We start from the raw sequence: 25631 nt of genomic DNA, 5'->3' as shown, positions 1-25631 counted from the left end.
GTCTCTCGTGGCATTCTGGGAACTGATGTCCTCACAGGGGAGGCTATTCAAACCCAGCCCTGGTGCTTCCAACATGGGATCTTTACCAACACGCATTATTTCATGACTTCACTTTGGGGGTTTAGACCTCAAACGTTGCACCACATTCAGCCTCAAGCTGGGAGTTTTAACTTGTGATTTTTATTGTCTGTTTTTCTTGATGAGCAACTTCTGTTCGTAAATTTGTCGTTGATTGCTGAACTCGTTTAATAACTTTTTATAACAGATATGAGGGCTTTGACATTCTTTCTTCTTTGGTCTTCTCTTGGAGGCAGATGAGCAGCTTCTGATGATCCTCCTTGAGCTTCTCCAGCTGCTCCTTACAGACTTACTCGTTAATGAACACGTGTAGGTAAAGATATGGAATGAGAAATCGGCCACACATCTACTCTCAAGCAAAACATGTTTGTGTGCTTATTTAAAGATTAATTCAGTTGCTTTGATTTGACAAAATAATAGAACATGCCCATGTAGCTGATGTTTAATCATTTAATCTTTTTGCACAATTACAGACATTTACTAATCATCAAATTGGACTTTAAGACTATTTTCCCGCTGGAACAAACTGACAATTCATCACATTTTCAACTGATAGTGAATTACTTAACTCCAATGTCTAAAATGCCTGTGGTTCTTTTAAGGACAAAGGTACACACCAAGTGTTGTGGAATGACAATACATTATCTTTGAATGATCAAACAGTTGACAAAGCAGAGTATGTATTTTGTAAAGGCTTTAACCTGACAGCCAATGAAATCTGTGTGTTCTGATAGCAGCATAAATAACATCTTCTTCATAGTCATCCCATTACACAGAAGTGGGTTGCTTTCCCCCCCGCTAAAAGAACTGCAATATAGAGTAGCCCAAATATAGAAAAACTGGCCTTTATTTAGTCTTTTTACATATGGCTTTAGCTTTTCTTTTCTTACAAACTGTTTTTTTACAAAAGGTTCTGAAGACTTTTGAATCAACCACAGGTGGAAAAATCATGAAGAGGCTGATGACACTGCAAAAGTACATCTACGATCAAAGGCTCTGGCCACAGATAGTAAACACAGCGAGGGAACAAGGGGCATCTCCAAACACTGCAGTACAACATCGGACAAGAGACAAACCAGATGGAGAGAGTCACAGATAAGAATGCAGAGTTACAGAGCAGACATGATTCCCTTTTCCGTCTCGTATAGGTCACAAATGTTGACGCCGCTTGGAGCCGATCCCCGGACACAGACATTTGATCACTGGGCTCTTCCACCAGCAGAGCTTGCTGCACCATCATGGCTCACAAAACAGCAAAATAAAAGACTCCATAAGCAAAGGCCAAGTCGATGACACAGCCCAGTGTCGAGTGACCGCTTTCATTCACAATGCAGGAAACTCCAGGCGTTAGCCACCACCACAACATCGAGACTGCTAAACAAGATCAGTATTTTCTACATCTAATTGTACAATACAACTCTTTCAGTTACTTGATTTAGTGGAATTAGAAGACAGAATCAAGAGTATCAAATGCATACTTAAAAATCATCAACACCGCTTTACATTAGATTCAGTTTTCAACACAAACGTGTGTAAGAGCGGTTTCATTTTCCAGACTGGTTTGGAAGGTTTAAGTCCATCATGAAGACCTTAGTTCAAAGTTCTTGCCACAAAAGGTGTTGCATAAACAGGATATGAAGTCTTTTGCATACAGAGGTCTGCAGAGGGAACTCGGTCTCATGTCTCTCTCCGCGCCTTCTTCTTCTTCGCTGGTTTGGGCCCTTGGCTCTCCTCAGCATTTTCTGTGGAGATACAAAGAGGCAGAGTGGGGATTAGTCCAAAAACTCTACATGCATTATTCACGTGTTTTTTTTATCGCCTCACCACATCCACATTGTTTAATGAAACCTCAAGCTTTTATAACTACAGACTTGATTGTTCTGACTACAATTCTAAACTGATCTGATTAAGAACAAAGCTTGCCAAAGCGGCCATAAATATCATGATACCCGATACAATATGATACCACAAATACAATACTGGCATATTAATCTATAATAGTAATAAATAAAACATCTATGGTTCCTTTTTTACCTGCTTGTTCCTGCCCAGCTTTTTGAACACTTAACAAATGGCATTAATATTCGTCTTAGCCTACAGCAAGATATTAATGAAAACTACATGGTGCAATAATATTGAATTGTCATCTCTCCATTGCACATTAGTAACTCTGCTTCCTCTCCAGAGTCCTTGTGACTTCACGTCTTATAGAGTTCATTGGACCTAGCTGGGTCTGATGCCATGGCCCTGTTGATGCTCCGCCCACTCCTCCTCTCTACCTCCATCTGCCTGATGGATCATGGAGGTCTGGATCGTGGTCCATGACTTCTACCAACTATTCATACACTCCGTCATACTCATTGAATGTGTTGTAACTCTGTAATGATTATTTCTGTACCCATGACATCTATTGCATCTTTCCATCGCTCTGTTGCTCACCTGAAGGTTTCGTCCCTTTTTTCCCTGTGAAAGGGTTTTAAATATTTTTTGGGAGTTTTTCCTGATCTGAAGTGAGGGTCCTGGGACAGGGATGTTTATGTGTACAGATTATAAAGCCTTCTGAGGCAAATTTATAATTTGTGATAATGGGCTATACAAAATAAACTGAATTGAATATTAGACACATGGTTCAGAGAACTCATGATAAATGTGAATTATAAAAACATTCTACTACTGGAAAATTTGGGAGAATACAGATTTAAAAAAATTATAGTGTAATTAAAAGTTTTGGGGTTGGACATTGTCAGAAACACTAAATATCTTGGAAATGTAAACCTCAATGTAATATGTTATTAAAACAGGAAGACTGTTGAAATATATGTAGGTTTATGACCATTTAAAGTTGTAACAGTAAGTAATAACGCAATTTTCCAATGACTGTAAGTGCATTCCCCATTTAAAAAGCCGGGAACGGCTTTTTAAAATGACAGAACTGACATCTACCTGTAATATTTCTCAAGCCTCAGTCATTTCGTCCACCTACATAAATTACAAACATATCTACATGTATTTTCTTACTTTGTTGTGTTGAAGCAGAAAGGTTGTTCTTGGCACTGGGCTCTCCATCAGTTGGCACTTGTGTGACAGGGGGTTTCTGGGATATGTTGTCCTTCACTGGTTGCTCCGCTCGCGCCTACAAGAAAAAGGAACATTTCCCTTTTTGTTTAGTCTGGAGACCACCTCAGCGAGCAATGAAAGAACAAGGCCGCTAATTGTTAACTATTTTAAATATGACAAAAATATGACAAATGCTGTTAAGAAGATAAGCTCTGGCGTCTGATATCAGCACCACTGACCTTGACCGCAGCTCCTCTGACAGGCTGGACGGCAGCAGCCTTTTCCTGAACAACAGGCGGCTGCTTCTTCACCGAGGCTGCAGGTGCCACGTCCTTTTCTGGCTCCCCCCCCTTCACGGACACAGGCAAAGTTTACACCCAAACTTTGCAGGGAACTCAAAATAAACTTCAGCAAACGTAAAAGACCACAATGTGAATCAGCTGATCAACAGGGCCAAGAATGTCAAACAGATACAAGAGAAGACTCCCATGTAATAATTAGTACTTAGCTATGAAACATTACAGGATTATACAGGCTCGATCAACCCTGTAATATACATCTAGAAGTACAAGGCCACAAAGCATTCTACATTGAGTGCATTAATCAGACTACAGGCTTCCTTGGTTTTTATTTGCCATAGTAGTATGCTCACGAGCAGTTACCTGGCCAGCTGTTCCTTCCTCCTCAGCAGTCTTTTTCTTCTTCTTTTTCTTCTTTTTAGTTTTAGCCGCTCCATCACCGGCAGTCTCTCCCTTGTCCTTCTCATCTTCATCATCGTCCTGAAAGAAACAGACAGAAAACAGAACAAAATAAACAACAAGTTTGACTGTCTGAACATGAAGCCTCTCTCTTGGGAAGGAGAAACTGTAGTTAAACAGAGCACTTTAAGCCATGATGTGGAGGATTTAGTAACTTCCTTACTTGGCCACGGTGACATTGTTGACAACCACACAGAAGCAGACAACAGATGCCACATTTAGGTTAATAATTATCATATCTAAAAGGTGTGCATATCACCAATGCTGCTCAACTCAGTGGCCTCAACTTAAGGGGCAACTCGAGAGATTTTACACATCCACGTCTGTCTACAACTATAATTATCTTGAGGAGCACAAATGCACACATGAACAAAGTTATAGAAAGCCCTTTTGTGGCTCCAGAGGAAAATGTGTAAAATGTCATAGATTGTATTAGGTAGGGCTGATGCGGAAGTGTGGAGTCAATTTCCCAGACCTTTATGGTAAGACAGGCTATATTTTATTTTACTTAATTTTAATCTAAATCCTATCAGTCATTTTTCTTAAAGGGTACCTGTTGAGATCGCGAATATGTAGCCAGATCAAAAGATAATGTGTTTCTAAAGGTTATTCATGCACTGACGGTCCAGTATTCAATAACAATACGTAGTTTAGGCTGTTCAAAGTCCCTCAACTCCGACAAGCTTCATTGCACTGGTGCTTGAATATGGCGCCGGTGGTGTGACGTCACATCGTTGATAGATCGACAGCCAACCACAGCGGATGTGTTCAGAAACCAATGTAAACAACGTCGAGCGCTCGCAAACAAATGCTGAGAACTTGATAATAATAAAGAAAACGGGCGAAATATGGACGATGAAAGATTGTCAGATTCAGCAACTGGATACTTGTATGAACCATTAAAAGCAGACTATCCCCATTTAGTTAATTGTGACAGCGATAGCGATGATTCTGATGAAGTTGATGCCGAAGGACCGCCGGTACAGATGCTTCACCGTGCGGACCGTGCACGCAAGTCGGCGGACGTTTGGTGCAGTTGTGGGAAATGTGTGCCACAAAAAACAGACATAGTGCATTTGTTGTAAAGAACACAAATTTATGTCCGATGATATAGTGACATTAGACCTAATCTGCTTTACACAAAAGCGTGAGCTTGATAGCTACATCGCGCATAAGCCAGCGCTGGAGATGTCTTTCATTGATGCAATGTTCGGCCGACATGTTCGGGGGCCTGCACCCGAGGGAGAACTGTCAAATCGGTAAGTTTGCCAGTTGTTTCATGTAGGCTAATTTGCGATCACCAGAGTTGGTGTGATTATTACTAATATTCTGAATATATGGATCGAAGTGATCTTCACATACCACGGAGTTTCTGCTGAATGTAAATGTTTTTAAAGTATGCCCGGTTCCTAAATTGTGCAGCCACTTCTTTGAGCACCTTCTTTTCCTCTGTACTAGGTTTGGGCACGCAAAATAACTTTTTAGTCTTGTGAGTCCGTTTATTATTTAGACAACCGAACGCCTTGCACTGCGCCATCTTGGCGTGAACTCCAGACGTGAACTGGTTTGAGGCCACCGATCTATCCCAAGAAGCAACGCGTGTAGAAGTGGCTCCGGATTGGCTGAATTCCTTTCAACGACTCTACGTCATAGTGACCTTTGACATGAGTAAATAACTGGCAATATGTCTGCGCACTGAAGCGTTCACGGACTCGGAATGTTGACAAAGAAATGTAAAGCCTCGGGCTATGCGTGACTTGTTGACAATAGCGGCGGGGAAAATATGATTTATTTGATGCGCCTAATGGATGTAGCACGTTGTTGTTTTGGGCTACAGGTACCCTTTAAATTAAGTTATTAGAGTGCAATGTAAGATTGATGAGGCGGTCGATCAGTTGAAAATCTAACTCTGGCGCTATCCGGTGTTTGTACCAAAAACATTGACAAACATCAACTCATGTCACTATAAGTAAATGAATGTTCATTATCATAACAATTAAATTGTGATGTTCAAATCATTCATGATATCAATCACACCAGTATTTCTCATGCTGAGAAAATGTCTGCCATGTGTGTAGTCTTCTAATCTACTTCTATGAGCATCAAGGCTAGAGGCAGGGCAGAGAGCCAGGACAGCTGCCATGGGAACTGCACCCAGAGGAGTCATCAATTACTAGTTTTTTTTTTTTTTTTTTTTTTTTTTAAACATCCAGAAAACTACCCCAAAGCCAGGTTTTGTCCCAAGCATGGATACACTTACAGCAGCTCCAATTAACAGATCCACCGTGGCAGGCTGAGGGAAGGGCTGCTCCAGAGCAGGAGGGGTCTCAGGAGTGGGTTCTTCATAGTTGCCCCAGGCTTCAGAGGGGGCGTTCCAGTCAGAGCTTGGGTCCACTGAACCACCATCTGAGCAACACAAACACCATCAGAAAATAGCTCCAAGTGGGAGCGGGTGCCTTAAGTGGAAAGTCCCATTGACAGTAAATCGCTGAGTCCTTACTGTGTCCAGACCACTCGTCGTCCACTCTGGGCTGACTGAGCCAGGGCAGATTGCTCACAGGCTCTGCAGATACACAAGAGCCATGACTCAACCTGCCATCCTTAACACTTTGTAAACTGCTGACATCTTGGGCTGAGTCAGGTTCTGATTGGATACTTACCAGCAGTACCAACACCCAGTCCAGGTAAAGACGCCGCACTTTGCTCCGTTGTAGTCATGCTTCGGTCAATCACAGTCCACGACTCTGAAACATTCACAGATGGTAGGATGTCAATATTGAACACCGTTAACTTACCAAGTCAGTGCATCAGTAAGCTGTGAAAAAATGCTTGTTATTCAATTCAATTCAGTATATTTTGTATAGCCCAATATCATTATATCATGTGATTATTTTAAGAATTATTACATTGGTTCCCTTCGAAACTCAGCCATTACTTGGTAGCTTTGGATACGATACCAATCAATTCTGATGAATCACATATTAATCACTATAGGAAAACCCAGTGTTGTTCTACAAACAGTTAAGTTTAGTTATATTTGTTAACTCATTCCAAATTCTGCAAGTGAGAATTTGCGTAATTATAATTTAAAACATCTCGGTTTATTAGATTATTCAGTGATTAAACATTTTTACCATCGATCTCCGCTCTCCACAGTGACGCCTGCTCTCTACTGGTTGTCCAGGTATTGGGAGCAGGAGCCTTTACAGCCATGTCTGTCATAGTAGCAGCCACCGCTACCACCTCACTGCTGTTAACAACTAATACCAAGAGAGAAACTTGAGACTCCGGCAGAATAAAACAAAGATCAAGTTAGCAACTAGGGCTGCAACAACGAAACGATAAAATCAATAAAAATCGATTATTAAAAGAGATGGCAGCGAATTTCATTATCGATTCATTGTGTCGCATGATTATTACTGCAGATGATCGAGTATTAAAAAAATTGAGTTGAGCGCAGAAACAACAACAAAAGGAGCGGAGGTAGAGGAAAGACCATAATGTTGCGTTGCGAAAGCCAATCAGCGTTGAGTATAACGTAAAAATAGTGGTTAATTATTCCACGGTGGATGGGGGAAATGATAAGAGTTTACACAGAGCAAATTAACGGAGATAAGCTATGCCCCCTCACCAATGCAAATGACGCGATTAAACCACAAATAGTCAGGTGAGTAAACTCAAGCGAGTAAAGGGTTGTCAGTTCTGTTTTTTAATAAAGGGTTGGAAATTAATGTAAATTTTTTTATCCGATTCATCGATTAGACGACAAACGTATCAACAGATTAATCGGTTATTAAAATAATTGTTAGTTGCAGCCCTACTAGCATATGAGAGTTCCCAGTGAAGAATAGAGAACTTTTCATCGATTAAAGACTTTGCATTAATAAGATCAGTTATTGGGGTATATTTCTGAACCGATAACCAGTCCATCTGCGAATAGTTACCTTGAGATACAACAGGCTCAATCTTCTCCGACTTCACTTTCCCAGAGTCTCCTGAAAGTAAAATATATTTTTTTAAAGGTCAATGTCAAGCACTCTATCCATGAGAGCCTGTTAATGAAGGGAGCATGCACACAACTCGGCGCAAACACCTCCAGGGAAAACTCCCTCTGGGAGTCAATTACATGCATGCATTTAAAAAGTAACAACAGCCTCTGCAGAACAACAGTCAAAAACATCCCTCTACAGAAGGGATTCCCAAAGTGTGGTGCGCGAGCTGTCTCTAGGGGGTGCGCGAGAGGAAACATGTAATGGCGGTCTAATAGTGTAATAATTAATATTAAACATTCTCAGGGCTCTCAAGTGTCACGCATTGAGCGTGAGACTCAGTGGCGTCCCTAGGCTAAAAAACATCCGGGGCTAAAGCCGGATGTTTTTTAATTAGCCCCGAATGTTAATTTAAAAAAATTAAAAAAAATTGGCACACAAGTGATTCACACCTCCAGGTCGCACGTGACGTCATTCACCCAAAACAGCGGAGTCAGACTGGCAGCAGGTGCACGTAACAGCAAGTTGCTGTCTGAGAGTGTTTCTATGTCTACACATTTCGCTGCTTCACTCCTCTGGGCTAAGCCCAGCGCCGCCGCTCCCATAACGCGCATCGCTCTGCCGTGTTACGCGCTGACACATCCGCGCACACAGGTGAGCACGCCCCCCCGTCAACAACTCTTCTCGGAGCAAAAAAGAAAAAGTGTGGGGGATTGGGGGTGCGTGAACCCGGTCGGGATGTAGAAGGGGGTGCGTGGCCTAAAAAGTTTGGGAACCCCTGCTCTACAGGCTGTTTGCCCAAGATGGACTGGAGGTTTGTGATGTGTGAAAACATACAAGTAAAAGCAAGAAAAAACAATAAGAAAGCACAAAATAATCGCCAACTGATTCCCTCTTCCAATTGCCACCTTTCTTCTTCTTCTGGCTGGCAGGTCCAGGGGCTGTGGAGGTCTTGGGCTGTTCTGGGGGAACGCATGCTTGCGTTTCCCCTCCTCCAGGACTGGCGGAGCCATCACTGCAACCCTTATCCTTCTTGCGCTGCTCACGCTTCTCCTTGTTGCTGACCTTGGTCTCCCATGTGCCTTAAAAGTACCATCAAGTGTATGTCGAATTAGTTGCAAATTACTGCAAGGTTTTATTATGGGATTAGTGATGAAATATGGTATGGATTAGCAGGACAAAGAAAGACTGTTCAAATACACACAAAATATGTTTTTGCCAAGAAAAAAAGGGACCAACTTTGACCTTATTCATGATCCAATATATAATATTTCACCTTCTTCTGGCTCTTTGCCATCTGCAGTCCTGGCCTTTGTCTCCTTAACAGCTTGTTTGGCCTTCTTCTTTGACTTCTTTAACTAGAAGTAGAAAAACAGTGGGCATAAAGTAGAAAAGAAAACTTGTTTTTAAAAACACTTCGGGGATTTTGCGACCAGGTTTATAGAAACAGTGGAGATACTTCACAGGACACATGATTTCCCCCATGGACATGGACCACTGCCTGTGGTGCAGTCCGCATTGGGGCTCAATGCGGACTGCCCCACAGGCAGTCAAGTCAGCATGGCTCAATCTACATCTATTTATAAGTGAAACTATATCCAAGACTCTGGAAATGTTTCATATCCTTTTTGTGAACATCATTTCCATTCCTGAGTGTATGCACATTTCTATCGTTTGAATCCAGCACCTTTGGCACCACAGTGTGCTATCCATAGGGTGGCATTAGATGATATGTTTGACTGTGTGACGTCCGATCCACAATTGTGCCGAGTAGAAAACTGTAACCCAACACTGGCAACTGGTCTGGTTCATCATGGCAGAGTGACAGTTTGATTTACAGTGGAGCCGAAAAAATAAATTTGTGCAGCGAAGGGCAATTCTTAATACCAACACAACCTGGGCACATGCGTCACACTGGACAAATCCAGATGTTTCAGGTCACATCGCCATGGTGGTCTTTACCTCTGCAACCTTAACTTCTGGTGTTGGCGGCTGATGATGTGGCACTGTCTCTTCCGACGCAATGGCTTCTTCCTGTGGTTCAGCAACAGCTCTCCCATTTGGCTGGGCTTTCTGGAATGAATGTAAATAACAAATGTAGAGGGCCGTGAACATTTTCAGTTACTATTCCTTTTAAGCAATTGATATGTACCAGCGTAAGGTTAGCACAGCCAGGTTAGACAATAGCCTGACGCTAGCTCGGGGCCATGACATGAGACTCAACTGTCACTGTGGCGTTAGCTTGAACAACTAGCATTGCTAACGACGAGGCTATCGAGCTATCAAGCTATCACATGATTTAAGTTGGTTTTAATTACGCAACGTGCCTTTTCCGTCTTCTTCTTCTTTTTCTTCTGTTCTTCGGGTTTGACAGGTTTACCGACACCCCACTTTACTTCAATGCCGTCGTCCAAGGCGCTTTCAGTGGGTCGTTTCTTGAAGAGAGACCGACAGGTTGAGGCCCACAGAGCGACCATCAGCACCAGCCCGGTACATGCCGCTAAGAGGATCACCCATGGTGGAATAAGCTCGGTCTTCAGTCCCAAATCCACGCCGAGCTCGGAGCGCAGCAGCCCCAAACCATTTGACAACAGTTCATTCAGACGGGTTGTAAGCAGCTTGAACTGCTGAGAGGCCGCGTCCTGCCACTGCTCCATTTGTATCGTTTTTCAAACAGACCGATTAGTCACGCTTTGCTTGCCACTATTAGCTGCGCTATCCTTCAGAGCTAGCTAAAAATAACGGAACGGCTTCGACATGATGGATGGCAATAGATGTATACCCTCATCCACCAGCAACACCTGCCTGACTAGACAACCAGCTAGCTAAAGCCAATTATGGTTGCGGTTACAAACTAAGTTAGCTAACTAGCAAGTTAGCTTATATCATCGTAAGATAATACGCCTCCGTTAGCCAACCACCACAATGTGACCGCGAGCAAGCCAGATTCACCTCATATGGCTGTTTTGACTTGAGGAGAAACGTTGCCTTCACTGTAGCTTGTAATGTGCAGTTGCCATAGCATATTATTGTCCACTGACTTAAAAAAAAACGTTGTAGCAATAATTTTCAAGACAACATATTTATTATATATTGTAAGTGACAGCATTAACGTTATGCAGAATTACAGGTAGTTATTTGGAATAACATTTTTGTATCATATTTGCTATTGACATGGTGCAATAGCGCACACACTTAATGTTTCGAGTGTCTTAACTATATTCGGACTTTCCCCAACCTAATTAACTCACAACACACAATTAAATTTTTCCACACTCGTATGAAGGCATCACAGACGGGCCGTGATCGCGCCAAAGACATTTTAGATTAGATATTCCTTTATTAGTCCCACAGTGGGGCAATGTCAGTAGGTGCACATTAGTGCATTAATAAAAGTATGGGCGTGGCTATGATTTTTACCACGCTAATTGTAAATCCTGGGATCAACATTCGAGTCCCCATACCAAAAAACAGATTGTGTCTTTTTACTTTGTAGTAGCAAATGTTCGGCCATAAAATTATTTTCAAAAATCGTACACATTGCTCCATTAAAATATTGCAAATACACACAAAAAACATCCTAGTTCAACAAATCTAGTACAAAACACAACACTAACCATAATACAGTAACTAGAACCAAGGGCCTACGTAAGGCTGAAGTTGAGTATAGATTAAACAGTTCTTTTAGGTGTGAAGTCAAAACATTGTCACCGATAAGGATCTTCCTCTCAGACTAATGCAATTGGAATTCCCTAATATTTTTAACTTAAAGCACTGTAAAAAAAAAAGAATTCAGGCCAGACAACTTATTTGCATCCAAGTTTATTTTGAAATTCCCTACTCCCCCTGTACAAGAAAAAAAGGACTTTCCACAAAGGCAGCAGTGAACTGTCAGTGATAGTACTTTTCTAGGGAAGGAAAAAAAACAGAATCACAGTGTGTCTTATCTTCGTTGAAATACTTCTACTGCTGTCATCTTTGGCTGGGTTTCGGCAGACAGCTTTCTGTCAAACCACATTCCTGGGAAGCAAAAGTTTAAGCCAATAGAGCAGGGCTGTGGGCTTTACGTTTTACAGTGCCAATGCAGGAATGTTCTGGACTGTATACCTCTTTTTCATAAACACAAAAGGAAAAAACAAAAACAATAAAAATTGAAATAAAAATATGCCGTTTGTGTTCACAACACAAACAAACATTACCACCTGGGGAGATAGCGACAGTATGTCGAATTTCATAAAATTGTATAGACAAAAAATTAATCTACAAAAATGGAGCTAGGTAAATATTACACAACAGTAAACATGTTTTTATTTTATCCTTTTTTTTTCTTTTTCTTTTTTTTCTTATTTCGAACCTCTAAACAAAACCAAAGTTCTTGGTCTTAATGGCTAGCAGGAGTTTCTGTTTGAGTATCTGTTTTGAAGAATATAGTGGCACGTAGAGACGTGAGATGCAGGTGTTGGCTGTGGGGAGGTGTTGGTCATCTGGAGGCCGGATGGTGATGGAGGGCATCGGCTGGAAGCCTTCCTCGCTGGCTGGCAGGGAAGGGCTGGAGGTCCAGAAGTACACCTGTGTACAAGCAACATCGTAAGTCACATTTGCTATTTTCCATAAATGTTATTTTCTGAAAAGGTTTGTAATGTTTGTGCCAATAAAAGTCAAAAATAAATCATCAAAACACAGCTGTGGCTCTGCACAAGCCTGTGCCCTTGCACACCGCTCGTGTATATTTTACTTGTGACCATTCATTTAGGGAGCAATGCTAGAGTACCAAATGTTAACTGACATTGACAAATGAGCACATTCTTCTTAATCTTTTTCTGTCAAACTGATGTAAATTACACTTTTAATGAAATTAATGACATTCTGGCCAGTATTAAAGGCCAACTCTGAAGAACGAATCACTGACGGCAGCAACAACAATGCTGTGTGTGAGGCATCCATTACACGTTGCTCATGCAGGAGTGTGGCTCTGGTGTGAGCCTCGTGTACAAACAGTTATTACCGATGTTAAGCTTTGAACCGCTGAGAGCCACCAGGAGTCAATCTGATCATGATGAGAACAGACTTACCAGATCCTGCCTCTCAGTCATGCTCATCTTTTCCACTATGGACCAAAACCAGCGTTTAAACTGCAGTAGTTTGTCTGCATTTTCCCCTGTTGGATGAAGTGCAAGTCTTACTTCAACAGTGAAAACGTACAATCGTAAAAACTTTATATCTGAATGAATGCAGGAAACCGACAGACGGGGAAATTAATAGAAGCATATGCAAAGAAGAGGAGATTTAGACATGGCAGCTTACCAGATTCATCATTAAAGGACGTGAAGCTAATGAGCATCTGGACATTGACTTCTCCACAGCCGTTCACCAGTAGCCTGAAGTCCTCAGCCGTCAGGTCCTCCAGGGCGTTTTTAGGAAGCACATCCAGCAAACCCTTCCTCATTGCCTTCAGATACACACATAACATTTTTAGAGACTGACACAAAATGTGACCGTGTTCCAATAAACGGCCACTTTGAGAAAAGGTTTGCTAAAATGCTTCATTAACTTTACAGTCAGAAGTTCAAAGTGTTTTACTCACATGGAGCGGCTGCTCGGCCACCACCAGCATTCTGTGCTCAGCATACTTCCTCACATACTCATACACATTCAGTGGAGTTACTGGCATGTTGACCCCACCAGATAGAAGCTCCACCTGAACCACATCAACAAACTCTTTATGGAACAACATATTTTAGTATTCAGATTCTGCATTCAAAAAGCAGAACCTGAAACTGGACATTTAATCATATAGACTGGGTTGCAAAAAGTGCGTATAACTGAAACAGAAAAAACAGGCCAATCAGAAAGCAGAGTTCATAGATTATTGATAACTATTTTTTGTATTAAGATGCACTGAATAAGTACAGAATAACATAAAGATGTGTATAGAATTTGGGGAATTATGGGTCTGAATTTGAGGGTAGTAAAATATATATTTTTTTATCTTCAACAAACTTTTTTCTGACTGAAATTAGCAGAGTATAAACTAATTACATTATTATTAATTCATGTTGCACATTTCCAGTAAGACAACTCATTGCCTGTACCAGGTAGTTAGGCTAGATCACAATTTAAAAGTCTACATTTTAAAAAACATTTTCTCTAGCAACATGCACCCTCTTTCTTAGTTTAGTGCAGTGCTATTTTAACTATACAGCATGGGCTCAGTATCACTTTGATAACATGTTACAATGTACATTTGGTGACACAATGACAGTATGGTCCTTTACCTGTCCAGCACCTTCCTCTTTGCAGAGGTCAATCGCGAAGGCAAGATCCATGGCAGCAAATACTGCGTCTGCTTCACCAGCCTGAGAATGTCGAATCAGCTGCCGCAGGCTCTCATACATGACCGGGTCGAAGAATGCAAAGTCATGCCAGTTCACCTGCAGTAACAAATATTCAGCCACTTCAGTTGGTACAAAACACTAGCATCGTGCAGCAGCGTCCAACAGTGGGTGCAAAAATATCTCTTACCTTTCTCCCAAGCAGCACTTTGATGACATGTCGGTTCAATGTGATTGGACAGAGTTCATTTTGAAGCAGACATAACCCCAGTATTCTGTAGAGGAAAAGACAACATTTAACTTATTGCATCCTATGTTGTTAAAAGATGCAACTCATCGTCCCTGACGTTGATCTCATTTAAAGATTTTGACCAAACTAGACTGATGTAAGCCCTTTCATGTTAAACCAATAAAACGGACAGTTCATACCTGCCGATGTTACGGAAGCAGTTCAACCGGGCTTCGGTGTTCTTGCCGGGCCGAGGAGAGTAGAAGCCTCTTTTGCCAGGCTGGTAGAAGAGAGGAGCATTGTCGTCCCCATCGTCGGGGTCGTCCAGCTCCATATCGACCACACTGCGGGTTGAACCATGGCGCTTACGGTTTTCCAGCTGCTACAACGCCACAAAAAGCAGGAGGCTGTTTAGAAGCATGTATTGTACAAAGGCACGTATGTAATTTTATGACGACAGGAGATAAATATTAGTTGGCACGCACAACTTAAAATTATTAAACTCTACACGTTGGGAGAGTAAAGAATGGAAACAGAGATGTTGAGTTTACTTGTGCTTTCTCTGGAGCCTCTAGAAGACCCAGGTCCAATATGCTGTCGGCACCATTTTCCCTGTCGGAGAGAAAAGATAAAATACTTAATAAAACCTTCATTATGACATAATTTACTCTACTCACAAAGCACTTTAGAGTCACACGCAAAAAGAGAACCACAATGTTAGTTACCTTCCATGTGCAATGAGAAGCTCCATTGCCTCCTCCACCCTGGCTCGGAGAGAATCCTCACTAGCCAGCAGCAGCAGCAGCTGGGCAGGGGACAACTCGAGCAACATGCCTGTGATTTTACTGGCAAACGCCTGAGGAAGAAAACACAACATTTAGATGTGTAGTCAAAGTATGTTCCCAATCATTTGAAAATGTATTTGGCTCGATGACAATGATGTTTGAATGTGCAAAGCCAAATAAAAGGCAAAAGTCAAGAAATGTTGACTTGTTCTTCGATTGATAAACATTTTTTTGGGTAAAAACATAGCTTTGAAGAATGCAGATGGTTTCTTACCGGCTGCATGGCATGAACACGTGGGTAGAGCCTTTCACCCAGGGCTTGTCTGTGTGCAGGCAGAGGGTCAGGCTCATCGCTGGGGTTTCCCTCTGACGAAGGTCTGAAAGGCCGGGTGTCTATGGACAGCTGCCTCCTGGAATCTCTGGAGAACACAAACACTCTTCTCTGTCTCGCACAGCAAAGAACGTTTTTCTTTCGTTTGTTGTAAAAACGAAAAAGGGGAAACTATTTGGAGTTGGAATTTACCTGTCTCTGTCTCTACGAGATCCCGCTCGAAGCCCGCCGCTTCTCCTCTCTCTTTCTCGGTCTCTGTTTCTCAAGCGCTGCATTAGATCTACAGACATGAACACACAAAAATATACATTGAATACAACAAGTTCACAGTTAAGTTTTTGTTATGTAGGAAAAAAAATTATTTTTACTCATGTGATGACTACTTTAAGCATCATAAAAGTACCATTGAATGCAACAATGAATGAGTTCCATAATACAGTATAGTTTCTATGTATTGTCATACTTGAATTGTAATCGTGATGACACGTACTGCTGGCCTGCATGCCCTTGCTGACACTCTGAACACAGTCCAGATTGGGCAGCTTGTCGTTGGAGAGGAGGGCCAGGGCGATGGCTGTGTAGAAACTGCGGGCCACACCGCTGCCCTCGCCCGGCTCATCTTTAAAGGTGACCTTCACCCTGTGCACAGCCATGGGTGTGGTTGTGCAGCGCCTGCCGAAGTGCGTGTTAAGCTGACGCATGGTCTGTTGTATTAGCTGGTCTCGATCCCGGTCCACCTCCAGGGCCAGGTCGCGGGACTGCAGGTTCCTCAGCTTTTCCATCTCTCGACGGAACTTGGATTCCTTTACCTCAAAGCCGCCTAGCTCTGTGAGGATCTGGGATAAACAAGAACAAATAAACAAATAATCATTATGATCCTGCACTCCAGCATTAAGGAAACCATGATGCTGGGGTGGAACCAAGTAGGCACTTGAAAAAACAAATGGTGTTACATGGTATACCAATGCAAAAAAAGAATTGCAATACCTTGTCATTAAAATCAGTGTTTTAATAAAAGCCATATGCTCTGTCGATGTGTGGCACACTGCTTGAGAAGTCATAAACAAAGACTGGTTCATGATCCACAGACAAGTCCCGGGAGAGTAATACTCCAGCCCCACAAGACATTTATACAAGTATAAAAGATGGGCTAATGCCTATATTTACTTCAATAAATAATATATAAAAATGTACCGATCCAGGCTCGGCTCCGACATCCTCCATGAAGACGCGACCAAACAGCTCTAGAGATAGACGCCAGCGGCCGAGTAGCATGTCATGTGAGATCATCATCCCCATGAAACTACAGTGAGGTCTGGACAGACAAAGAGCACACATTGAGATACTGTATTTCAATAGCATTTAAAACAAACTATAGTATATTTAAACATTTTCTTCAGAGCTCAGTTTGCAGTTGTCTTCTCTGCCCAGTATTAAAACCTGTATCAAATGTGACAATTTACTCATGCCAGTTCCAGATTTTATTTTAATGTAGTATGTATGTATGTATGTAACAAACAAACAAACATGTTAAAGTAAAAACAGGTTATGGTTTAGCTCAAGTGACACTTCATATTTCCCCTCAAAGCACAGATGAGTGTTTGGTACCTGAACGATGGCAGAGGGGGTCCATCACTTTCAGTGAGGCCAATCTCAGCAAGTAGGCTGCTCTTCAACTGGGCAGCAAGGTCATGGGGCGAAGGGCCTGGTTTTGAGGCCTCCAACTCCTGCTCTGCTAGTGACTGGTTCTCAGTGCTCCGCTGGCCAGTTTCCATACTCATAACATTCTTCAGGTTGGCAGAGTAAGACATCTTAGTGGGCAGGATCTGTTTCAGTGGGATTTAGAGTTGTTCTTTACTAACCTGAACATAGGTCTTCAACGTTGACAGTGCGATGATGAAAGAATGGAAATATGAAAATGGGACACAGACCACAGGCTGTGCTCCAATATCCACACATAAATTTCAGTACAAGCAAAAAGAACAACCCCAAAATATCCATTATTTCTTGCTGTCCGTTATTGCCAATGCTCTCAAATGCCACTGGAAATAAAGAGAAACTAATGGATAGCTTTTTACATAGTCCTATTCAAAGGTCTAGTGATTTAAAAACTTTCCATGGTGCTTGTAATGCGTGGATATTAGAACACAAGTGGCAACGCGTTTGTCCAGTGAAGAGGGGTTTATACCTGAGAGGGGGAGGGTAGAGAGGAGCCCATGTTTACCTCCAGGCAGTTCCTGTCCATGCTCGTCTCAGCCAGGCCTTTGGTTGCCATGTACGAGGAAGAGTACAAGCCCTGAGAGGGGCGACCAAACAGATCCTCCTTCCTGGCATTAGGCTGTTAGAGAGGAAGCTAAATGAACATGTAGCCAAAGACTGCATTGCACCATTATACAGGTAGTGTGTTTGTCAATTTAGCCAATTAATTTGTCTTTCAGCAAGTATCCACTGAACTTGGCTGCAGAACAAAGAACACATCTTCCAGGCATTGTCTGCTCCGTATGTTTCGATCTTTTAGTTTGTTTCAGAATTCTTTTCCCACTGTTAAAGAAGCCATCGTTTTGTTAAACTATTAAAGTTAGAACTGGACAAAATGGGTTTTGTGCTAACGTTAACTGTGAACAGCCACGTCCTGGACAGCCACTTGATCCGTACATTGCATGCATAAAAGTCAATGTGGGCTAAGCACAAGGGCTGACTAAAACGTATAGTGTGAATTAACACAATGAATAAAATGGAGTCTGTCCGTTACCGTGACCTGCTTACTCATCATATATAATGTTCACGGATATCCAATTCTCAGTGTTGCTAGGAGGATTTAGACATTCACATCAGCCATCACCGTCACTAGATGGCATGATGTTGCATGCATTTAATTAAGAAGTTTGTGCACTGCATCTTTAACTCTTCCATCTTCAAACAAAGAGACCGAACCGATATCTGACCTGCAGGAGGTGGGGCTGGTCTGCCAGTGGGATGGCCTCAGCAAGTGGAACGTCAAAGGGGTTGGGTGGGATGCAGCCCAGGAAGGTCATGGAGTCAGAGCGACGGAAAAAGGGGTGGATCTGACCAGTTTCAGCTGGGACTGGGTCCTCATCCTTGTCCTGCAGAGTTGAACCTGAGGTGTAGCAAAAACAAATATGTCAGCACAGTCAATAAGGCATGAATATCAAAATCAGATTTGACCTAATATTTTGATATATTATCATATGCTAGCTATCCCTCTTACTCTGATTGGTGTCCTCGTCGTTCTCGTGTTCAGAATCGTCATTGTCCAAACCCAGTTCCAAAATTTCTCGATTCCTATGGATTAAAAATAATAATAATAACTAGGGATGCACCGATCTGATCGGCGCCGATCCATAGTGGCCGATATTCCCATTATCGGTTTTGATCGGCATTCTCAAAATGGCCGATCAGATGACGTAACATCTGCGAGAACTATCAGACGTTTCAATCGCAGCGCACCGCAACGGAGACAATGCGCCCGGCGAGGGCCGCAGATGTCAGAGGACCACGAGGGGATCCTCACGCACCGAGCGGCGTCCCCGTCCCCCGAGTTGAATCACTGGGTCAACTCAGCCGACACTCACATGTCTGAGCCCCTATAGACTGATGTTCACGGTAAACGCATTCGATCGGGAGCGCGCGAGGGTTTTGATAAAGTTAGCGGAAGGATTTATGTGACAACATCCGGTTTTGCAAAGTTAGCGGAAAGAACCACGTGAAACAACATCCGTTTATCAAAATAAGATGTCGACAAATCATACACTAACATATAAAAGTAAACAATGAACTGATTTTGTATCTTTAAATATCGTTTCTGAGATTTAGCTTAAATTATGCTAACATTAAACATTTTTACTGTACCAAGGAAGAGTTTATAAAAATAAGTCAGACTTTTGTATGTTAAAAAAAGTCCTGTAAATAGATTTCCCCAAGAGTTCCAGGAAATGAAAAATGCAGATGTGTTCCATACATATCTGAAATCCCCTAAACTGGCAATCAAACAATTTTAATGTATCAATTAGGACATTTTTCAAAGTAAAAGTCCTAAATGTTTAAAGAAATCGGTAATTTCTTTAATGTTTGAGTTGCTTTATATATGTATTTACTCATAGTCCTAGGCAATAATGCTACACAATAAATAGAATGCTTCAATCGACACCGTGATCGGTATTATCGGATCGGCAGATACTGATTTCAGTGATCGGTATTATCGGTGATCGGCAGTTACTGATTTCAGTGATCGGTGATCGGCACCAAAAACCTGATCGGTGCATCTCTAATAATAACAACAACCCATTTGGAATCAAATTGCCTAATTACCAGTGTTTGCCATTTGCCTAGTCAAGCAAGACAATAAACATTGTGTGAAAACAGGGGTTCGCACTAGTGTCCATTATGATGATGATGTACACTTTATAACAAATTATACTCTGCATTTACATCCTTGGTAAGGAGCAGTGGTCTCAAGTGAAGCGCCCAGGGAGCAAGTGGGGGTTTAGTGTCTTGCTCAAGGACACTTCATCATGAACTATGGGGAGCGCGGGGATCCGACCGGGTGCCTTTTGGTTACGAGACGACCACTCATCCCATGAGCTACAGACGACACCCAAAATTGCATGCAATTCTGCTGCAAAAACATAAGCCATGGGACCTTTTTTCTTTTCGTGTGGTAACCAAAACACAGCTGCCAAAGTAAACTCTAGGTTTTTGAAAACAAAGACTGCATAAACTGATTTTACTCATTTACCTCTTTCTGTCCATTTGTGGAGTGTCCAACGTGGTCTGCTGGTTCATGGCCTTAATCCAGTAGATAAGAGCCTGGAAAACGTAGGCCACGTGTTTCAGTGAGCACACATCCAGCACAGGAAGCACATCAGAGTGCTCATCATTGTGGGAGCGCATCAATGATAAGGCGTAGTTCAGGAAGTCGCCCCGTGCCGACATCATACCCTGGCGAGCTGTCAGCAGGGTAGCTGCTCTCCTGAAAGGTCACAAAACCAGTGAGAATGCTACATATCTGGAGTTCATTCAATAATACAAAGTGTGCACCAAACTATTAAGTGGAAGCACAGTTGGACTGAACTTAGATATGAACTAAGAGTTTCATTGCTATTTATGGGGCCCTCCAGATTCTTTTCTGTAGTTTCCTCAGTTGTTCTTGTCAGAATTCAGCTGTGTCAAGATGTTGTCACATGTACTAGTGTGATTAGTTGATAACGGTTTGGTGAATACATTTGTTTTACCTGCGTCCCTCAAGTGTGCGGAGGCTGGCCTCCTCCCGGGCAGTCATGCGCTCTCTGCGAGCGGAGTGCTGAGATGCATGCAGCGGGTGACTGGGGTGACCAGGGTCTCCAGCGGATGACAGAGCAGAGCCATATCGTAACTGAGCCTCGGTGGAGTCCATGATTGACACCATCCAGTTCCAGGTGGGAATCAACTTTTCTTCAACATAGTTCTGTCCCAACAAAGGAAAAATATTTCACTTATTCAACTCATGAGACAGATAAGATATTTTATTGAAAACATGATCATGTTCAGACCATTTTTGTTGTCCCCTGCCAAATATGATTGACACATGCAATTCGATTACGTATTTAACAGATGTGAATTGGCAGGGATCCCCTTAAAGTATATTTTGATTCTGAAGGTGGATTTTCCAATGCTGCAATTAAATATTACAATACTTTTAAGATTAGCTTTTTTTTTTGTCAGTCTTTTCAGAACGGTTGAATTGTGTTTCAAGTGTGCACCCAAAACAACAATTAGCTAACATTCAACCAAAACCTAAAATTCTGCATCTCCAAGTATAGCTCGCTACTATACTTTATTTGAAGAATTTGATTCCAGTGGTGGCTGTGTAGGATTGTTTCTAACTTGCGTCTTCCTAACATTCCCATTTACACCAGAGTTGAAGTCCAAACTTCCAAATCTTTAAAAAAAACATAGAATAATGTGTATTTTAGAAATGATTATATCGAACAAAATATTCATTTCAAATTTAAATGTGTTGTTTAACCCTTCACAAAAATCTTTCACTGCAGGCAAAAAAGTACTCCAGCTTGCCACACGAACTGTATATATTAAAGTTGATTTCATGAAACAGACGAACGCATTTAATCCAATGAATGTTACAATTTAGGATTTTACCTGATGACAACCTTTGCCGATTTAAAAACCTCAGTAGAAGAGGTTCAGTGCAGCCCAGCATACAATATTATACACAGATTGCATTAACCCGAGAATGCAGAATTTATTCTAGTTGTGTAATATTTTTCTCGAGTGATCTCATTGGATAAATAATTTAAATAGTTATTTTTAACGATGACCTTACTTGCAGGTTGAAAGCATCCTGGTAGGTGAGCTTTACAGCAGCAGGGTACTGAGAGTAGACTAGATGGTTGTACTTGGGAATCAGACTCATGAGGTCTGAGATCTGCCTTATGACGATGCTGTAGGCCCGGGCCAGGCTGCTGGCGGACGTCAGATAGCTGCTGGAGTTGCTGGCCTCCAGAGCCGCAGCTGCTGCCGCGGCACTGGAACTGATCGCACTGGAGCGACGCAGGTTGGTCGGGTCGATGTATATCAGGCCTGTGGAGCTCGCTATCAAAAAGACAATCATTACAGGTACGATCAAAACGCACCTTTTTTGTGACTAAATAAAATGCCACCGCTCCACTGACCAGCAGGTGTTGAGGAGCTGGAGGGAGCGCTCCCAGTGGTCCTTTGGCTCGGGGTGTTTCTAACAGCCCACTGCATTGAGCGAGGAGCCTGGGCTGCACTGTTGGCATGGGAGGTGCTCGTTGTCCTTTCCAGCGGCTCATCCAACAGAAAAGTCTCTTGGTCTACATCGTCGCTCTGACTGCTGCTGCTGTCCGAGTCACTGGAGTCATTCGACTGGGAGTCATCCTCTGAAAAGAAGGCAGGGACACTGCTGGCGCCTTCAGGGACGAGGATTTGGGATGAAGAAAAAAAGATCATGGGACCAGTTTAATGGCTTTTGTGTTCATATCAGCATCCTCTGTCACATCAGATTTATCCAGGCAGGAGTGCGGGTTAGTGAATGACACCACTACAAGGGCAAACAACACTAATATGATGGTGACAACACTGAAATCAAAACAGCTGCACTTTGTTGATCACCTGGTGCTAAATAACAGGACATCATTTTTATTTATTTTTTTACATTTTGTTTATATTTCTTTCGAAATGTTGACATTTCCTTAGGGAGAAAGTACAGCAATGTCTCAAATGTACTTAACATTCTAAACAACAACATTAGTAAGAAAGAAATTCTACATGACCAAGGAGAAGAAAAACACCACACCATTTGGGAAACTACAAGTTGTTTAGTGAGTTACTTTGGTGAAAAGGGCAACATTTGTGATGACTTTTGGTTAGAGATGATAGACATGGCAATGTGAGAAAGGGACAAACTGAAGGAACTCTCAGCCGGAAACTGTATGCACTTTGCAAATTCACTCTTGCCCTGACATCTGTTTATGCATTGAAGTAAAGAGGAGCTCATACCAAAAATAGGAAATGCCAAGGACACCCTACTGCCTGCGAATGAAATACATGGGGTATTCAGCCAGGGACCATTTTGTCTGCTGTATTAAATAGCTCTCCAAAAATAAAGTAAAAAATGCTGACTGTTAGGCCCCAATGATTTTTCGAGGACTGCATTAGTCTCCAATTCAAGGGAAATACAGAGCAGCGAGACAGAAATGCAATTTCTATTTCGTAAGCAGTTGGTGCCTCGCTAAGATTTGGAAGGATTTCAGTTTAAGGAGGTCAATAAGAATGGTGATCGCATTTCCACCAACTAAAAAAGAAAAGAAAAAAAAACTAGCAGTTTTATGAAGGGGGATTTAATAGAAAATCTCAAATGAAATCTATAGTAAAAGATCAAAAATAGCAGTTGACCAACCTGCTTCGGAGCCAGCTGTTGCTGCCGTGACGACACTCCTGCGGCCGCTAGCGTTATCCTGGTTGCTGTGGTTACTTTCACTGTCACTCTCCGTTTCAGCTGCTGCCAGAAGATCAAGCTCCATGTCGCTTCCTGAAAAGCAGAAACGATGACAAACAGATGCTTCAAAACATGATGATCAGTGTCATTAACTCCCTTGAATTCCTATAAAAAGGAAAATGATAAAAGTCGGGTGTGTCTCACCATCTTCGTCGTGCTCATCATGCTGCCCTTCTGCCTCTGCATTTTCCTCTCCCTGTTCCTCTTGGTCATCATGATGGTCTTCCTCACCAGCTACTCCTTCTACAACTTCCACCTAAAAGACAAACAAAAAAAGAGCCTAAGAGAAAAAGCTTTGAGGCAAGACGGAGCAATTCTCATTCTCACCAAAACATATACAGGAATAGAAAGTGAATTGAAATCTTAGTGAAATCATGCAGTGTAAATAACAGTGCAAGCTCAAGGTGACATTATACTTTCTTGGAAACTAGTCACCAATAAACATGGGTTCACTTGCATGCAAAGTTCATTAAGACCTTAATGATTATATACGAGGCCCCCCACCTCTTCCACATCTGCTGACACAATGTCATCATGCTCCTCGTCTCTTCCTCTGACAGGCTGAGACTGGCTGCTGCGTCGAGGCTGGGGGTTCCTGATGATATAAGAGGCAGCTGTCTGACTGGAGCTGGGGGTGGGAAGGAAGAGGAAATGAAGCACAAGACCAGAAGTCATTGAATATAGTGAATAAGAAAAATGAAGCATCTTCTGTTGCTTTTGGTTTCCTCACTCAAAGTGAAAATCTAGTGAATGACTCAATGATTTCAAATGTTTCCTCATCTTCACTAATGTTGCACATTTCAATCTTCCACAACATAGTGAAAATAAAGATGGGAAAACAAGGGCACAACCAACTGACCTGCTGGACTGGTCAGGTGAGGGTCTTGGAGGCAGCGGTTCTACAGAGAAGAGCTCTTCGCTGCCCTGGACTGCATCTATGCTGGTACTTGCCAAAGTGAACGGCGCAGTGGGTCTCGCAATCCCCATTCGCACCGGCACGATCAGCGACTCGGCTACATTACACAGCTCCTCCACAGCGTATGGAAGGAGCGCTTGGAATACCCGTCTACATTTCCCGATGGGCTGGGGGATGAAGTTGCTGGGAGAGAAAAAACCAGGCAGAAATGAAATGATGATAAAACTTCTTTTTTTTTAAAGCGCGTTTAATTTATGTCATGTAGTAACAATTGTGTGGTAGAATTAAGCAGATGTAACTTCAGTTACAATGAATTTAAACAGACTTTGATTAAAACCTTCATGAAGTGGGCTCTTACTTTTTTTTCTTGGATGAGGCCATTTCCACACTGAGGATGACGAAGACCCGGGCGACAGAGCGCAGGAACCTCCTGGTGACATTGACCGCCTCTTCTCTCCGGCCGGGAGTGTACTTGTTCTGCAGCTCTTTTACTAGTGTACCCAGCAAGGTGTCTATAAACTAATACAACATAAGAATAAGAAAACTGATGAACAAAATATTTATTTACTTACAGGCAAATAAACTTACAGCAATAGAAGAAGATAAATTATAGGTAATGCAGAGGTGAGAATTATTATTAAAATCGAAAGAGGAAAAGAATTATCTTGCTCCTGAATCAGAAAAACTAACTGGACTTACAGTGATGTCAGGAGCACACTTGACAATGAGGCAGTGGGTGAAACAGTCAAGGCGAATAGTGCCACTCTGCTGATTCAAGTAGACCTGCTCTTCAGGTAGGAGGTGGGCAATTCTGCTGCTGGCACTAAGTCTAGAACATACAAAACAGAAATACTAAAAAAAAGCAACACAAACTAAAGCACACTCCGTCAAACTCTTCTTAACTGCCACATACTACTGCTGTGGGTGGCGCTTTGCAGCGATACTTACGGGTCTTTATTCTCCTGAGAGCCAAACATGATCATAAACTTCAGGGCATTCCAGTCTTGCAGGACCCTCTCAAGAGCCAGCTGAGCAAAGCGGGGAGGTTCTAGATCGTGGTCTGGCATGTCAGAATCTGAAAGAGAGGAAAGAATAATATTGTTGTCATAAACCAGATGCCT

The 25631-nt window shown here is 42.2% G+C and overlaps 2 protein-coding genes across 13 annotated transcripts in view; both read right to left on the bottom strand.

Annotated features, from left to right (window-relative positions):
- Positions 1–514: 514 nt before the first annotated feature.
- Positions 515–10825, bottom strand: LOC130213080 (protein LYRIC-like). 2 transcript variants are annotated; one of them, XM_056444501.1, is made up of 13 exons: positions 10210–10825; positions 9845–9955; positions 9159–9240; positions 8791–8964; positions 7838–7888; positions 7028–7153; positions 6554–6637; positions 6394–6456; positions 6154–6299; positions 3798–3914; positions 3375–3485; positions 3097–3211; positions 515–1820 (listed from the first exon to the last, which is right to left on the bottom strand). In XM_056444501.1, the coding sequence occupies exons 1-13, from the start codon at positions 10537–10539 to the stop codon at positions 1756–1758; spliced, it is 1575 nt and encodes a 524-aa protein (XP_056300476.1). In that variant the 5' UTR covers positions 10540–10825; the 3' UTR covers positions 515–1755. The 2 variants fall into 2 exon arrangements, with proteins under 2 accessions (XP_056300476.1, XP_056300475.1); XM_056444500.1 differs by lacking the exon at positions 10210–10825 and having other exon boundaries at positions 7838–7885; positions 9845–10012.
- An 863-nt stretch (positions 10826–11688) lies between these two features.
- Positions 11689–25631, bottom strand: part of ubr5 (ubiquitin protein ligase E3 component n-recognin 5) — a 35948-nt gene continuing 22005 nt past the window's right edge. For 6 of the 11 annotated variants that reach the window (XM_056443667.1, XM_056443668.1, XM_056443672.1 and 3 more), the window contains 28 exons: positions 25459–25585; positions 25210–25339; positions 24869–25029; positions 24454–24693; positions 24099–24222; positions 23739–23850; positions 23496–23627; positions 22249–22506; positions 21900–22168; positions 20812–21023; positions 20316–20549; positions 18789–18862; positions 18505–18677; positions 17748–17897; positions 17168–17385; positions 16727–16874; positions 16023–16395; positions 15752–15839; positions 15503–15647; positions 15169–15299; positions 14995–15055; positions 14644–14825; positions 14405–14489; positions 14158–14313; positions 13467–13580; positions 13187–13331; positions 12955–13040; positions 11689–12451 (listed from right to left, as the gene is read on the bottom strand). In XM_056443667.1, the coding sequence (XP_056299642.1) occupies positions 12239–12451; positions 12955–13040; positions 13187–13331; positions 13467–13580; positions 14158–14313; positions 14405–14489; positions 14644–14825; positions 14995–15055; positions 15169–15299; positions 15503–15647; positions 15752–15839; positions 16023–16395; positions 16727–16874; positions 17168–17385; positions 17748–17897; positions 18505–18677; positions 18789–18862; positions 20316–20549; positions 20812–21023; positions 21900–22168; positions 22249–22506; positions 23496–23627; positions 23739–23850; positions 24099–24222; positions 24454–24693; positions 24869–25029; positions 25210–25339; positions 25459–25585 (4541 nt within the window). In that variant the 3' untranslated portion in view covers positions 11689–12238. The remainder of the gene's footprint in view (positions 12452–12954; positions 13041–13186; positions 13332–13466; positions 13581–14157; positions 14314–14404; positions 14490–14643; positions 14826–14994; positions 15056–15168; positions 15300–15502; positions 15648–15751; positions 15840–16022; positions 16396–16726; positions 16875–17167; positions 17386–17747; positions 17898–18504; positions 18678–18788; positions 18863–20315; positions 20550–20811; positions 21024–21899; positions 22169–22248; positions 22507–23495; positions 23628–23738; positions 23851–24098; positions 24223–24453; positions 24694–24868; positions 25030–25209; positions 25340–25458; positions 25586–25631) is intronic. The other 5 variants (XM_056443670.1, XM_056443676.1, XM_056443674.1 and 2 more) reach the window with 3 other exon arrangements.

Source organism: Pseudoliparis swirei, chromosome 22 (genome assembly GCF_029220125.1).
Source record: "Pseudoliparis swirei isolate HS2019 ecotype Mariana Trench chromosome 22, NWPU_hadal_v1, whole genome shotgun sequence".
NCBI classification, from domain to species: domain Eukaryota; kingdom Metazoa; phylum Chordata; class Actinopteri; order Perciformes; family Liparidae; genus Pseudoliparis; species Pseudoliparis swirei.
This window is presented reverse-complemented; position numbering and strand designations above follow the sequence as displayed.

Excerpts from the sequence above, each read along its gene's own strand:
- LOC130213080 (XM_056444501.1), bottom strand. The coding sequence starts at position 10,539 with ATGGAGCAGTGGCAGGACGCGGCCTCTCAGCAGTTCAAGCTGCTTACA. Across the intron at positions 8,965-9,158 it reads TGGCAAAGAGCCAGAAGAAG|GCACATGGGAGACCAAGGTC; the intron begins GTGAAATATTAT and ends GGTACTTTTAAG. Across the intron at positions 3,486-3,797 it reads AGGAAGGAACAGCTGGCCAG|GGGGGGGAGCCAGAAAAGGA; the intron begins GTAACTGCTCGT and ends GTGTCCGTGAAG.